Here is a 15,000-nt window from a genome sequence, read left to right as displayed (position 1 = left end):
TTTGTCCTTCTGTGTCTCTTGTTTTTGTTTGTCCTTCTGTGTCTCTTGTTTTTGTTTGTCCCTCTGTCTCTTGTTTTTGTTTGTCCTTCTGTGTCTCTTGTTTTTGTTTGTCCCTCTGTGTCTCTTGTTTTTGTTTGTCCTTCTGTGTCTCTTGTTTTTGTTTGTCCCTCTGTGTCTCTTGTATTTGTTTGTCCTTCAGTGTCTCTTGTTTGTCCCTCTGTGTCTCTTGTATTTGTTTGTCCTTCTGTGTCTCTTGTATTTGTTTGTCTTTCTGTGTCTCTTGTATTTGTTTGTCCTTCAGTGTCGCTTGTTTGTCCCTCTGTGTCTCTTGTATTTGTTTGTCCCTCTGTGTCTCTTGTATTTGTTTGTCCCTCTGTGTCTCTTGTATTTGTTTGTCCTTCTGTGTCTCTTGTATTTGTTTGTCCCTCTGTGTCTCTTGTATTTGTTTGTCCCTCTGTGTCTCTTGTATTTGTTTGTCCCTCTGTGTCTCTTGTATTTGTTTGTCCCTCTGTGTCTCTTGTATTTGTTTGTCTTTCTGTGTCTCTTGTTTTTGTTTCTTTCTGTGTCTCTTGTTTTTGTTTGTCCCTCTGTGTCTCTCGTATTTGTTTGTCCCTCTGTGTCTCTTGTTTTTGTTTGTCCCTCTGTGTCTCTTGTTTTTGTTTGTCCCTCTGTGTCTCTTGTTTTTGTTTGTCCCTCTGTGTCTCTTGTATTTGTTTGTCTTTCTGTGTCTCTTGTATTTGTTTGTCTTTCTGTGTCTCTTGTATTTGTTTGTCCTTCTGTGTCTCTTGTATTTGTTTGTCTTTCTGTGTCTCTTGTATTTGTTTGTCCTTCTGTGTCTCTTGTATTTGTTTGTCCCTCTGTGTCTCTTGTATTTGTTTGTCCCTCTGTGTCTCTTGTTTTTGTTTGTCCCTCTGTGTCTCTTGTATTTGTTTGTCCCTCTGTGTCTCTTGTATTTGTTTGTCCCTCTGTGTCTCTTGTATTTGTTTGTCCCTCTGTGTCTCTTGTATTTGTTTGTCTTTCTGTGTCTCTTGTTTTTGTTTGTCTTTCTGTGTCTCTTGTTTTTGTTTGTCCCTCTGTGTCGCTCGTATTTGTTTGTCCCTCTGTGTCTCTTGTTTTTGTTTGTCCCTCTGTGTCTCTTGTTTTTGTTTGTCCCTCTGTGTCTCTTGTTTTTGTTTGTCTTTCTGTGTCTCTTGTATTTGTTTGTCTTTCTGTGTCTCTTGTATTTGTTTGTCCCTCTGTGTCTCTTGTTTATGTTTGTCCCTCTGTGTCTCTTGTTTGTCCCTCTGTGTCTCACACGTGTCTCCCTCTCCGTGTCCTCAGGCTGGTACTGGGGCGGTCTGACGGCTAACGAGGCCAAAGAGATCCTGCAGGACACCTCAGAGGGGACATTCCTGGTGCGGGACAGTTCCCAGAGGGACTTCCTGTTCACCATCTCGGCGATGACGTCTGCCGGTCCCACCAACCTGCGGATCGAGTACCAACACGGGAAGTTCAAACTGGACTCGGTGGTCCTGGTGAGGCCCAAGCTGAAGCAGTTTGACAGCGTGGTCCACCTGGTGGAGCACTACGTCCACCTGTCCCGGACCGGAGACAACAAGTCGCCGTCGGACGCCCGTCCCTCGGCGGCGTCCAACGGCACGGTGCAGCTGCTGCTCACCAGGCCGGCGTTCACCGCCGTGCCGCCGCTGCAGCACCTCTGTCGGATCGCCATCAACCGGAGGACTCGGCAGGTCCAGGACCTGCCGCTCCCCAACAGACTGAAGGACTACCTGACGGACTACAGGTACGACGTGTAGACTACAACTCCCAGCATACACTGCTCCCACAGGGACTAACAGGAAGTATGTGTCCACTCAAGGTCCCCGAGGTACCCCTGTAGTACTAGTAAGTACTGCAGTCGGTACTTGTACCTCTTAAATGTTCACAAACTGCATTTGAACCAGAGACGCTGCTGATCTCAGTCTGAGCTGAACACTGATCAATACTATTGATTTATTGTGTCGATTAAATGTTTTCATGTCTTCAAATGTCTCGTTTTGTCCTCAAACTTCTCTTTGGAGGAACTGGAATCATCAGATCTTTGTTTAGAACAGTTTCCAATTAACTTATTGATTAAGCTAACAAGAATCACTATTATAACCCCAGTTCTATGAAGCTTGTGGTTTTATACGTCTTTATTAGAACCAGACCGGTTTTTTTACTGGATGTTTGACGTTACAGAATAAAGATGAGACAGTTTGAAGAAAATATTTCACACATGAGCAGATGAGGGAGATCTCAGAGGGAGATGAACTTAATATTTCTACATACAGTTTTCATATTTCATGACTGGTGGTCGGTTTTAATGTGACGTTTGTTTTGATGGTCACAGAAAATATCTGATGAAAGTAAATGTTTTTAATGAACTTCTGTTTTTAGGTTGAGCTGATGAAGAAATGTTGAGTTGGTTCAATCACATGTTGAGTCTACAATCATGAATTTAATAAACTCTTATTTATTTATAAATCAATTTTGTATTCATACATTGTTCACATATTTTGAGACAGCAGACGTTTTAGTTTGTGAACTAAATTATTATTATGATTATCGGTTCAGTTTTAAAATGTTCATCAATAAAAGAGTTGAGGTTGTTTCATCACAAGTATGATATTTTTATTTGGAGCTAAGACACAAACATCTTCAATCTAGACTGAAGTGTAAATAAATGTGTTTATGTCTCCAGAGGATCAATAAGTCTGTTATTATTGTACTATTTTACTTCCCGAAGCAACGTCTTCACCATTTATTTATGTTTGTCCAACCAACAGGCCAAAAACATATTTCACTTATTTCAAATATATATGAAATAATAATTCTTCTGAGTTCATCCAAGTTTAAAGTCTAAAAGGATTTGTTGATTTCCAGAAGAAAAGAAAAAGCTCCATTTAAATCCAAATAAATATTCAAAACTTTATTTTCGATATTTGCTGAATTCCAATTTATATAATATTTACAGAAACAAATCTCAATAAATATAAAAAAGAAAAGCAGTTGAAGCTTCAAGTTTCCTGTTTTCAGGACAAACACAACAGCAAAGGTTTTAACAGGTCATCATCTTCATCATCATCGCCAGCGGAGGCCTCTGATTGGCTGACAGACTTTAGTGAGACGACAAAAACAAACACGTCAGTTCGACCCGCCGGACTTTATCCTCGCTGGACAATCTGTGGACCAATCAGATCACAGGAAAACAAACTAAGTCGTTCTAACATTTTCGACGACTTCCCCGTCGCTGTGACTGTCGGGGTCAGAACCTCGTTCGGATTCAAACAAATACAGAAAGCAGAAATGAAGAAAGAAATGTTCAAGTTGTATCCGTGTGTTTGTTGTATGAACACAGTAAACCAGACTGCATTTAAAAAATGTACCTTTTAAGGATTCCTTGTTGATTCGTTCTCATCAAATTCATTAAACACGTATATATTCCGTCCATCACATTGTACTTTATTTCATTAAAACTTGGAATAATATTTTTCTCTGTGGAAACAAAAGTTACGATTATAACTACAGCTCTATTGAGTTTCCTGTTAAATCTACAAGTTTGAAACCAAAAACTCAGGTTTAAATATTTCTCTTCATATTTTTGTCTGTATTATATATTGTTTCTGTGACTAACAATCATCAATATAAACATGTCATAACATCTCATAACGTCTCATGTCTCTCATAACGTCTCATAACGTCTCCTAAAGTCTCATAACGTCTCGTGTCTCTCATAACGTCTCATAGTCTCATAACGTCTCATAACGTCTCCTAAAGTCTCATAATGTCTCGTGTCTCTCATAACGTCTCATAGTCTCATAACATCTCATAACGTCTCATAAAGTCTCATAATGTCTCATAACGTCGCATGTCTCTCATAACATCTCATAACGTCTCATAAAGTGTCATAACATCTCGTGTCTCTCATAATGTCTCATAAAGTCTCATAATGTCTCAAAGTGTCATGTCTCATAAAGTGTCATAACGTCTCCTAAAGTCTCATGTCTCTCATAACATCTCATAATGTCTCATAAAGTGTCATAACGTCTCATAACGTCTCCTAAAGTCTCATAACGTCTCATAACGTCGCATGTCTCTCATAATGTCTCATAACGTCTCATAACATCTCGTGTCTCTCATAATGTCTCATAATGTCTCAAAGTGTCATAATGTCTCATAAAGTGTCATAACGTCTCCTAAAGTCTCATGTCTCTCATAACGTCTCATAACGTCTCGTCTCATAAAGTGTCATAACATCTCGTGTCTCGCATAATGTCTCAAAGTCTCAAAGTGTCATAACATCCCATGTCTCATAAAGTGTCATAACATCTCGTGTCTCTCATAGTCTCATGTCTCATAAAGTGTCATAACATCTCGTGTCTCTCATAGTCTCATGTCTCATAAAGTGTCATAACATCTCGTGTCTCTCATAAAGTCTCATAATGTCTCAAAGTGTCATAACATCCCATGTCTCATAAAGTGTCATAACATCTCGTGTCTCTCATAGTCTCATGTCTCATAAAGTGTCATAACATCTCGTGTCTCTCATAGTCTCATGTCTCATAAAGTGTCATAACATCTCGTGTCTCTCATAATGTCTCATAAAGTCTCATGTCTCAAAGTGTCATAACATCCCATGTCTCATAAAGTGTCATAACATCTCGTGTCTCTCATAATGTCTCATAACGTCGCATGTCTCAAAGTCTCAGTGTCATAACATCTCATAACGGCTCATAAAGTCTCATAGCGTCTCATAAAGTCTTATGTCTCATTGTCTCTCATAATAATGTAATCAATTCATCAATTTAAGGAGGACGTGAATATTTTAGTAGAAAATAAATATTAAGTTTAATGGCAACGTTTGGTTCTTCTGGTGAATCCGGAACATATTGAATAGAACAAGTAGCCTTCATATTAATACAAGTCTTCATCTTGGCATTCGCTGACGCTGTTTGCTAACGTTAGCTCATGAGCACCATTTGAAAGCAGACTAGTAAGGACAACGTGTTGAGCTTTTCTTAAAGAAAAGGAATAGAAAGAGTGATACCTGGTGCATAATATGTGTGCCGAATTTAAGACTGGTCCATAATAATTCACTTGTATTAATTATATTGGTTGAATAATAACTACATGCTTGAATTAAATCAGAAGATTTCCGGAAGTGGAATAAATCTCACGGGAGACTTGAGTGGTTGGACATTGGTTCCGCTGACGTGTTTCCAGTCGGACGCAACAACATTCAGCACACAGTCGTTTTCCGGACTAGCACGACTAGTTTTCGTGGTGAATAATAAAGTTAGTTGGTCATGAATTAACTAGTATGATTTAACGAGTGGAACCAGCGGTCAGCGCCTCAGAATGGACCCGGAACACAGAGCTCTGCTGCGGACACACCGGCTGTATCTGTCTGGGCAGCTGCTGGTCACCGACACCATCGTTCCGTTTCTGTTCCAGGAGCACGTGCTCACGGAGGCTCACGTGGAGGACATCGAGGCTCAGCCCTCCGACACGCTCCGGTGTCGGAGGTTGCTCGACCTACTTCCGGTCCGCGGGCCCCGGGCCTTCGGCTGCTTCCTGCGGTCCCTGGAGGACTTCGGCTGGGTCAGAGACAAGCTGCTGCTGGATCTCCAGACCAGACCAGGACCAGGACCCAGCGCTGCAGGTGAGAACACGTCCAGGAGAGATGTTTATTAATGTAAACATAAGAAGAACCATCTGTCACTCTCAAAACAATAACACAAAATAATTATTAAAATAATTATCAGAACTGTGCAGTTTAAGGAAATAAAATAAATAAAATTATTCATATTAATATGAATAATAATTCTGAGGTTATAATTTAAAACACATGAATATTATTTATAATTCTGTAAAAACTCTTAAAATTCTGAAAATACATTTAGAAAAACTAAATGCGATGTTGAGATAAAGGAGGAAGAGGAGGAGCTCCTCCTCCTCCTCTTCCTCCTCTCCAGGAATCTTCTTCTGCGTCTCTGTGTTGAAGCTGAAGAATGTTTCTGATCACATTCTTCCTCCTGAAGGTAAACTGGTCTAAAGAGGACCAGGACCAAGACCATAACCAGAGGAGGGGTGTGTCTTTATATGGTGAACAGATGAACAGATACAAATCTGATTCATTTTATGAGAGAACATTAAAACATGGAGGTTTGGGTTAGTGGTGTACTGTCTCTTTAAGAGCCTAAACCCTTCATCTGGTTCTTCTGGTTCTTCTGGTTCTGATATAACACCAGGATCTGAAAAAAAATCCTAAAAACTGAGTAAGTCATTTAGTGACCGAAACATTAAGTTCAGAGGACAAGACGTCTGTTCTGGTCCTGAACTGGTCCTGAACTGGTGCTGTGTTGGTGCTGAACTGGTTCAGGTGACTTCCTGTGTCACAGTGACCTGAAATAAAAACACAGAAGAGCTGAGAGTATTTTTTTTTCCCTTGTCGTCCAATCAGAGAAGAGCAAACAGCCCATCCCCCCCCCCCCCCCCGACCGTCAGCCTTAAAGAGACAGTACACATAAAGTTTAGGATTCATGTCAGAGAAAAACTTCATCATAATAATTGATATCATAATATTTATATTAGTAATAATATGAATAACAATATGACTAGTGTTATTATGAATAATGTTATTCATAATAATGTGAATAATAATTATATGAATCATATTTCTGAGAGTATCTTCAGACCTGAAACTACTAAATATCCCTCTTGGTCTCTGCAGACGTCCAGCTCCACGACCCGGTTCTGCAGGACGTTCCTTCTGACCGGGTCTTGTCCCGGCTGGCGTCCCGGCTCGGGTCCGAGTGGGAGTCGGTCCTGATGGATCTGGGTCTGTCTACGGAGGACTTGTTCCGGTGCCGGTCCGACCACCCTCTCAGTACTCACGGAGCGGTTCTGGCCGGTCTGGTTCAGTGGAGACGAAGTGGAGGGAAGACCTCCACGGTCCAGAGACTCATGAGGAGTCTGGAGGAGAACGGGGTCCATCCGTCGGTCCTGCAGGACGTCCTGCTGTGACCAGTCTACCTCTATTTGATTACCTTACTTCTATTGTACAAGGTTTATTCATGCTGTGGGAGCAGTTTTCTTAGACTTAAAAAAGGCTTTTGATACTGTGAACCACAGTGTGCTGATGTCCAAACTTCACAAATTCCAATTTTCTGATCATGCCTCACAATGGTTTGACTCATACCTCAGGGGAAGAGTACAATGTGTGAGAGTCAATGGGGAAAAGTCCACCATCCGTGCCAATAGCATGGGGATACCCCAGGGGTCGGTCCTAGGTCCTCTGCTATTTAGCATGTATATCAACGACCTACCCGAGAGATGTCCTGGGGTTGGCTGTGTTGAACAGGGTGGATGTGTTGCGAAGTCGTGATGCCTCTACACGGCCATGTCCTGGTTATCCGGAGTTAAAACAAGTCTCGCATAAGATTGCACCTGTTAGACAGACACCCTATTGCACTGATGTGTACGGTTGGGCGCACACTCACACACACACACATACACCCACCCACCCACCCTGTAAGATCAAGGTCAGGATGGTCTCACTAACACACACACACACACGCTTGCTTCTCGGTTCATGCCGAGGGCAAAGATGGGCCTGAAGTTCAAGCAGAGGGCGAAGACGGAGGCGCCGCCATGCCGGCCGGAGATGAAAGAGCACAGACTGCCCTCACAAATCATCATGTATCGTCTCCCCTGGTTGCCGGTAGCAGAGGCACTTGAGCACGTGTCGGCCATTAAGGTAGTTCCTCATTAGTATAGAGGGTAGAAGAGACTTCAAAGACAAAGTCACTAGACCGAGTCGGCAGTCGTAGGAATACCCGGGCGGTAAGGCCATTAATCATGCCGACGGGTCCATATATCAAAGCATACCCGGGTTTTAAGGTCACGTTGGAGAAAGGGGGATTTATGTGTCATCAATCAAGTTATGTGTGAAGTGTTCGGGGTCCTGAGCCCCAGAAGAGTATAAATAGTGACAGTTTTAAACCAAAAGCAGTCGTGTGAGGAGTCTCGAACCGAGTCTGAAGCGGACACTCGAAGGAGGACTTCTTCTTTAGCTGGAGCTGAGTTGAGGAGAGCTTAGCGAGGGAGAACCAGACTCTGCCTGCACGGGGGTAGAACTTTAAACTTCTTGCAGACCTCCGGACTTTGAGAGTCAGAGTTTTTAAGAATACTTGGAAGATTTTTTGAAGTTGAGTGAGGAGAGAAGCTCACTCGGTCTATTCCTGCGCTGGGTTCATCATGAACTGTTTCCTCCGTAGACTACACAGCCAGCCAGTCTGCTGGCTGAGTCAGCGTTTTTAAAGAGCATTTGTCTGTAAACTGCTCTGAAGGGCTTTAAACACTCTGGTGATGTTTTCTTATATTTTTCAGTGAACGATTTTTTCTCTGTATTTTGGACCAAGAGATTATACTTTGATTTAAATGCAAATAAATAAATAACGAATTGGTTTCTTCGACCAAATCCATTTCTTCATATTTTCTTGAGAAGCCAGCCCAGAGAGGGGATACGCCTCATCGATCCCCTTCAGCCGCTGAGGCAAGTTGTGTTTGATCCAGCTCGGTATTCTTTACACGCACAAACCACACTGATACTTATTCTAATTAGTTTCACTCTAGTGTGAAACACTAACACTCACACACACTAACACACACTAACACACACACTAACACACACTAACACACACACTCACACACTAACACACACTAACACACACACACTAACACACTCACACTAACACACACACTAACACTCACACTAACACACACACTAACACACACTAACACACACTAACACACACACACTAACACACTCACACTAACACACACACTAACACTCACACTAACACACACACTAACACACACTAACACACACACACTAACACACACACACTCACACACTAACACACACTCACACACTAACACACACACTAACACACACACACTAACACACACACACTCACACACTAACACACACTCACACACTAACACACACACTAACACACACACACTAACACACACACACTAACACACTAACACACACACACTAACACACTAACACACACTAACACACACACACTAACACACACTAACACACTAACACACACACTAACACACACTAACACACACACACTAACACACACACACTCACACACTAACACACACACTCACACACTAACACACACACACTAACACACACACTAACACACACTAACACACACACACTAACACACACACACACACTAACACACACACACTAACACTCACACACTAACACACACTAACACACTAACACACACACACTAACACACACACACTAACACACTCACACTAACACACACACTAACACTAACACACACACTAACACACCCACTAACTAACACACACTAACACACACACACTAACACACACACACTAACACACTCACACTAACACACACACACTAACACACACTAACACACTCACACTAACACACACACTAACACACACACACTAACACACACACTAACACACACACTAACACTAACACACACTAACACACTCACACTAACACACACACACTAACACACTAACACTCACACTAACACACACTAACACACACACTAACTAACACACACACACTAACACACACACTAACACACTCACACACACTAACACACACACACTAACACACACACACTAACACACACACTAACACACACACTAACACACACACACTAACACACACACACTAACACACACACACTAACACACACACTAACACACACACACTAACACGCACACACACTAACACACACACTAACACACACTAACACACACACACTAACACACACACACTAACACACACACACTAACACACACTAACACACACTAACACACACACACTAACACACACACACTAACACACACACACTAACACACACTAACACACTAACACTCACACACTAACACACACTAACACACACACTAACACACACACTAACACACACACTAACACACACACACTAACACACACACACTAACACACACACACACTAACACACACACTAACAAACACACTAACACACACTAACACACACACACTAACACACACTAACACACACACTCACACACACTAACACACACTAACACACACACTCACACACACTAACACACACACACACTAACACACACACACACTAACACACACACACACTAACACACTAACACTCACACTAACACACACTAACACACACACTAACATGCACACACTAACACACTCACACACACACACTCACACACACTAACACACACACTAACACACTCACACTAACACGCACACACTAACACACACACACTAACACACACACTAACACACACACACTAACACACACTAACACACACACACTAACACACACTAACACACACACTAACACACTAACACTCACACACTAACACACACTAACACACTCACACACACAAACACACACACACTAACACACACACTAACACACACACTAACACTAACACACACTAACACACTCACACTAACACACACACACTAACACACTAACACTCACACTAACACACACTAACACACACACTAACTAACACACACACACTAACACACACACTAACACACACTAACACACACACACTAACACACACACTAACACACACACTAACACTAACACACACTAACACACACACACTAACACACTAACACTCACACTAACACACACTAACACACACACTAACTAACACACACACACTAACACACACACTAACACACTCACACACACTAACACACACACTAACACACACACACTAACTAACACACACTAACACACACACACTAACACACACACACTAACACACACACTAACACACACACTAACACACACACACTAACACACACACACTAACACACACACACTAACACACACACTAACACACACACACTAACACGCACACACACTAACACACACACTAACACACACTAACACACACACACTAACACACACACACTAACACACACACACTAACACACACTAACACACACACACTAACACACACACACTAACACACACACACTAACACACACTAACACACTAACACTCACACACTAACACACACTAACACACACACTAACACACACACTAACACACACACTAACACACACACACTAACACACACACACTAACACACACACACACTAACACACACACTAACAAACACACTAACACACACTAACACACACACACTAACACACACTAACACACACACTCACACACACTAACACACACTAACACACACACTCACACACACTAACACACACACACACACTAACACACACACACACTAACACACACACACTAACACACACACACACTAACACACTAACACTCACACTAACACACACTAACACACACACTAACATGCACACACTAACACACTCACACACACACACTCACACACACTAACACACACACTAACACACTCACACTAACACGCACACACTAACACACACACACTAACACACACACTAACACACACACACTAACACACACTAACACACACACACTAACACACACTAACACACACACTAACACACTAACACTCACACACTAACACACACAAACACACTCACACACACAAACACACACACACTAACACACACACTCACACACACTAACACACACACTCACACACACTAACACACACTAACACACACACTAACACACACTAACACACACACTCACACACACTAACACACACACACACTAACACACACACACTAACACACACACACTAACACACACACTAACACACTCACACACTAACACACACACTAACACACACACACACACTAACACACACACTAACACACACACTAACACTCACACACTAACACACACACTAACACACTAACACACACACTAACACACTAACACACTAACACACTCACACTCACACACACTAACACACACACTAACACACTCACACACTAACACACACACACCAACACACACACTAACACACACACTAACACTCACACTAACACACACACTAACACACACACTAACACACACACTAACACACACACTAACACACTAACACACACACTAACACACACTAACACACTCACACACACAAACACACACACACTAACACACACACACTAACACACCCACACACACTAGCCTCTAGTCTCCTCCTCCAGACACTAGGGGGCCCTGTAGCCTCCTCCAGACACTAGGGGGCCCTGTAGCCTCCTCCTACCACCAGTGACCCCACCACGACCCACCTTCCTGTGCTATCTGCTTCAGGCTGAACAGCCACCACCTGAACATACCCTGAAATCTGCCTCTGAGATCAACAGAGACCTTGCTGTTCTTGCTGACATTGGGATTGAAAGTGGAGACCCCAAGACCTTGGCCACCATGACCCGGCAGGAGTTCTCACGCCTCACATTAGACCTAACGTGGAGAGAGGCTGGAGCACAACAATGTCTGAGAAGCAAGAAACGTCATTCCAGCAGAAAATGTCACATTACATCACATTACAGTCTATTTAGCAGTCGCTTTTATCCAAAGCGAGTTACAATAAGTGTATTCAACATATTCAAGAGAACTACTCGTCACCAGAAGTCATGAGTGCATCTCCCTTTTTAAAAAGCATCTAAGAGCATAAACCAGAGCCAAAGTACGAAACAAACTAATACAAATACAATAAGTGCAACAAACTAGTATGAATACAGTAAGTGGTGAGTGAAGGCTCAGGTAGTGCTTCTTGAAGAGGTGAGTCTTCAGCCTGATGAAAGATGGGCAGCGACTCTGCTGTCCTGAGGTCAGTGGGGAGTTCATTCCACCACTGAGGGGTCAGGACAGGAAACAGCCGCGACCGGGTCGATCGGACCTCTGAGCGACGGGGCGACCGATCGCCCCGAGGCAGCAGAGCCAAGAGGTCGGGCGGGGGTGTAGGGCTTGACCGTGGCCTGGAGATAGGAAGGAGCTGTTCCTTTCACTGCCCTGTAGACCAGCATCAGAGTCTCACACTGGATGCTCTTACAGGAGCCAGTGGAGAGAACGGAGAAGAGAAGTTGTGGGAGAACTTGGGGCGATTGAACACCAGGCGAGCTGCAGCTTTCTGGACAAGCTCCAGAGGTCTGATGGCCGACGCCGGAGCTCCGGTAAGTAGTGAGTTGCAGTAGTCCAAGCGGGAGATGACCAGAGCCTGGATGATCACCTGCACCGTCTCATCAGTGAGGAAGTGAATCCTCCTGATGCTGTAGAGCAGGAATCTGCAGGAGCGTGTAACCGATGCAATGTTTGCTGAGAACAACAGTTGGTCGTCCAGGGTCACACACAGGTTCCTCGCAGTCCGAGTTGGCGTCACCACGGTAACATCAATGGTGATGGACGGGTCTCTGTGAGGGCAAGCCTTCACCTGGAGGAACAGCAGCTCGGTTTTGTCCAGGTTCAGCTTGAGGTGGTGTGTCGTCATCCACGTCGAGATCTCAGCCAAGCACACAGCGATGCCTCCACTCGAGTGTCCCCGTAGGAAATGACAAGACCAGCTGGGTGTCATCGGCATAACAATGGTTAGAGAAGTCATGAGAGCGAATAACAGAACCCAGAGATGTTGTGTAGAGCGAGAAGAGAAGGGGGCCCAGGACTGAGCCTTGTGGAACCCCCGTAGTCGGCATGCGTGGTTCCGACACAGCCCCCCTCCATGTCACCTGGTAGGATCGACCTGTCAGGTAGGATGCAAACAGGGAGAGTGCAGAGCCTGAGACCCCATCCCCTCGAGGGTGGAGAGGAGGATCTGGTGTGTGAAGCGACTCCGTCACCGCAAGGAGGGCCGTCTCAGTCCAGTGACCCACTTTAGGCAGAGGTTAGGATTTTAGAGGACGCAGCTTTAGCAGTAGAAAGAGAGGAGGAACAAGTGGAAAGAGATTGGAAGTTAAGAAGGTCCTCCGGGAGTTTGCCTTTTCTCCATTTACGCTCAGCCTCCGTCTGTCAGATGCACTGAGTCCGACTGCCGTGGGGCAGGTGGAGTTGGCGGTGCAGGCCTGGAGGTGAAGGGACAGAGGTTGTCCAAAAAAGAAGAAAGGGTGGAGAGGAGAAGATCACGCAGTATACAAGCTCAACTGAACCAATACAAAGTACAACTGGCCATGAAGAGCTCCGCCCACCAGCTGGAAGTCAAAGGCAGCACCTTGCAGCCTGTCGTCCACTGAGAGACATCGCACTCATTAAAGCAGAATCCCTGAACAGAGACTCAGAATACGAGCCTTTGTCAGGATGTCACCTTTTAACTGATGAACAGAAATATATACAGAACACACTGAAGCAGAGGGATGAAGCAGAACAGCAGGATAGCTCGAATAGATGAAATAACACTTTGAAATGCTCCATTGTGCTTTTACTGTACAGAGTACTTCTACACTGGCTTAGTAGTACTTTTAAAAGTACTACTCAGTGAAGGAGAAACACAGTGGCACATGTATGGACCAGCAGCTACAGGAAGGTGCTGCATGTGCTCACAGAGATGCTGACCTGTTGATGGACAGTCAGATGGACCAGTCGCTTCAAACCGTGGGCGGGACTGAAAGAGTTGATGCAGCTAAAAACAACACAAACAGATTCACAGCTCCAGATCAATTTCAAAATAAAAAGCAGAGATTGAAGAATGAACCTCCAGAGAAAACAATACGAGTTGATGTGAATAAAGAGAGCAGCTTCATGAAGGACTCATTCAACTGAAGCACAAACATGAAGCAGTGAAGTGAGTGACACTCAGTCAGTTACAGTGATAGAACGAGAAGGAAGAAGAGGAAGAGGAGGAGGAGGAGGGGAGAGAGGGAGGACCCGGTCTGAGGAGCGCAGGGCGGGGCCACGCAGCTGCAGCTTCATCATCACCGACCTCCTGCTCGTCTTCAGGCCGCGGCGCGGACGCCGGAGCCCGGCCTGTTTCCCT

General features: G+C 43.9%; 2 protein-coding genes across 2 annotated transcripts in view; both read left to right on the top strand.

Annotated features, from left to right (window-relative positions):
- socs2 (suppressor of cytokine signaling 2) overlaps positions 1 to 1,796 on the top strand; it is a gene marked incomplete at both ends in the record, with an annotated part of 2,882 nt that extends 1,086 nt beyond the window's left edge. The window contains one exon of the mRNA XM_079294261.1: positions 1,321 to 1,796. Within this exon, the coding sequence (XP_079150387.1) occupies positions 1,321 to 1,796 (476 nt within the window). The remainder of the gene's footprint in view (positions 1 to 1,320) is intronic.
- A 3,488-nt stretch (positions 1,797 to 5,284) lies between these two features.
- Positions 5,285 to 8,436, top strand: cradd (CARD and death domain containing adaptor protein). The gene is made up of 2 exons (XM_079294073.1): positions 5,285 to 5,683; positions 6,755 to 8,436. Exons 1-2 carry the CDS (start codon positions 5,380 to 5,382, stop codon positions 7,045 to 7,047), a joined length of 597 nt encoding a protein of 198 aa, XP_079150199.1. The 5' UTR covers positions 5,285 to 5,379; the 3' UTR covers positions 7,048 to 8,436.
- Positions 8,437 to 15,000: the final 6,564 nt, after the last annotated feature.

This window comes from Melanostigma gelatinosum (genome assembly GCF_949748355.1).
Source record: "Melanostigma gelatinosum genome assembly, chromosome: 22".
Taxonomy (NCBI): Eukaryota; Metazoa; Chordata; class Actinopteri; order Perciformes; family Zoarcidae; genus Melanostigma; species Melanostigma gelatinosum.
This window is presented reverse-complemented; position numbering and strand designations above follow the sequence as displayed.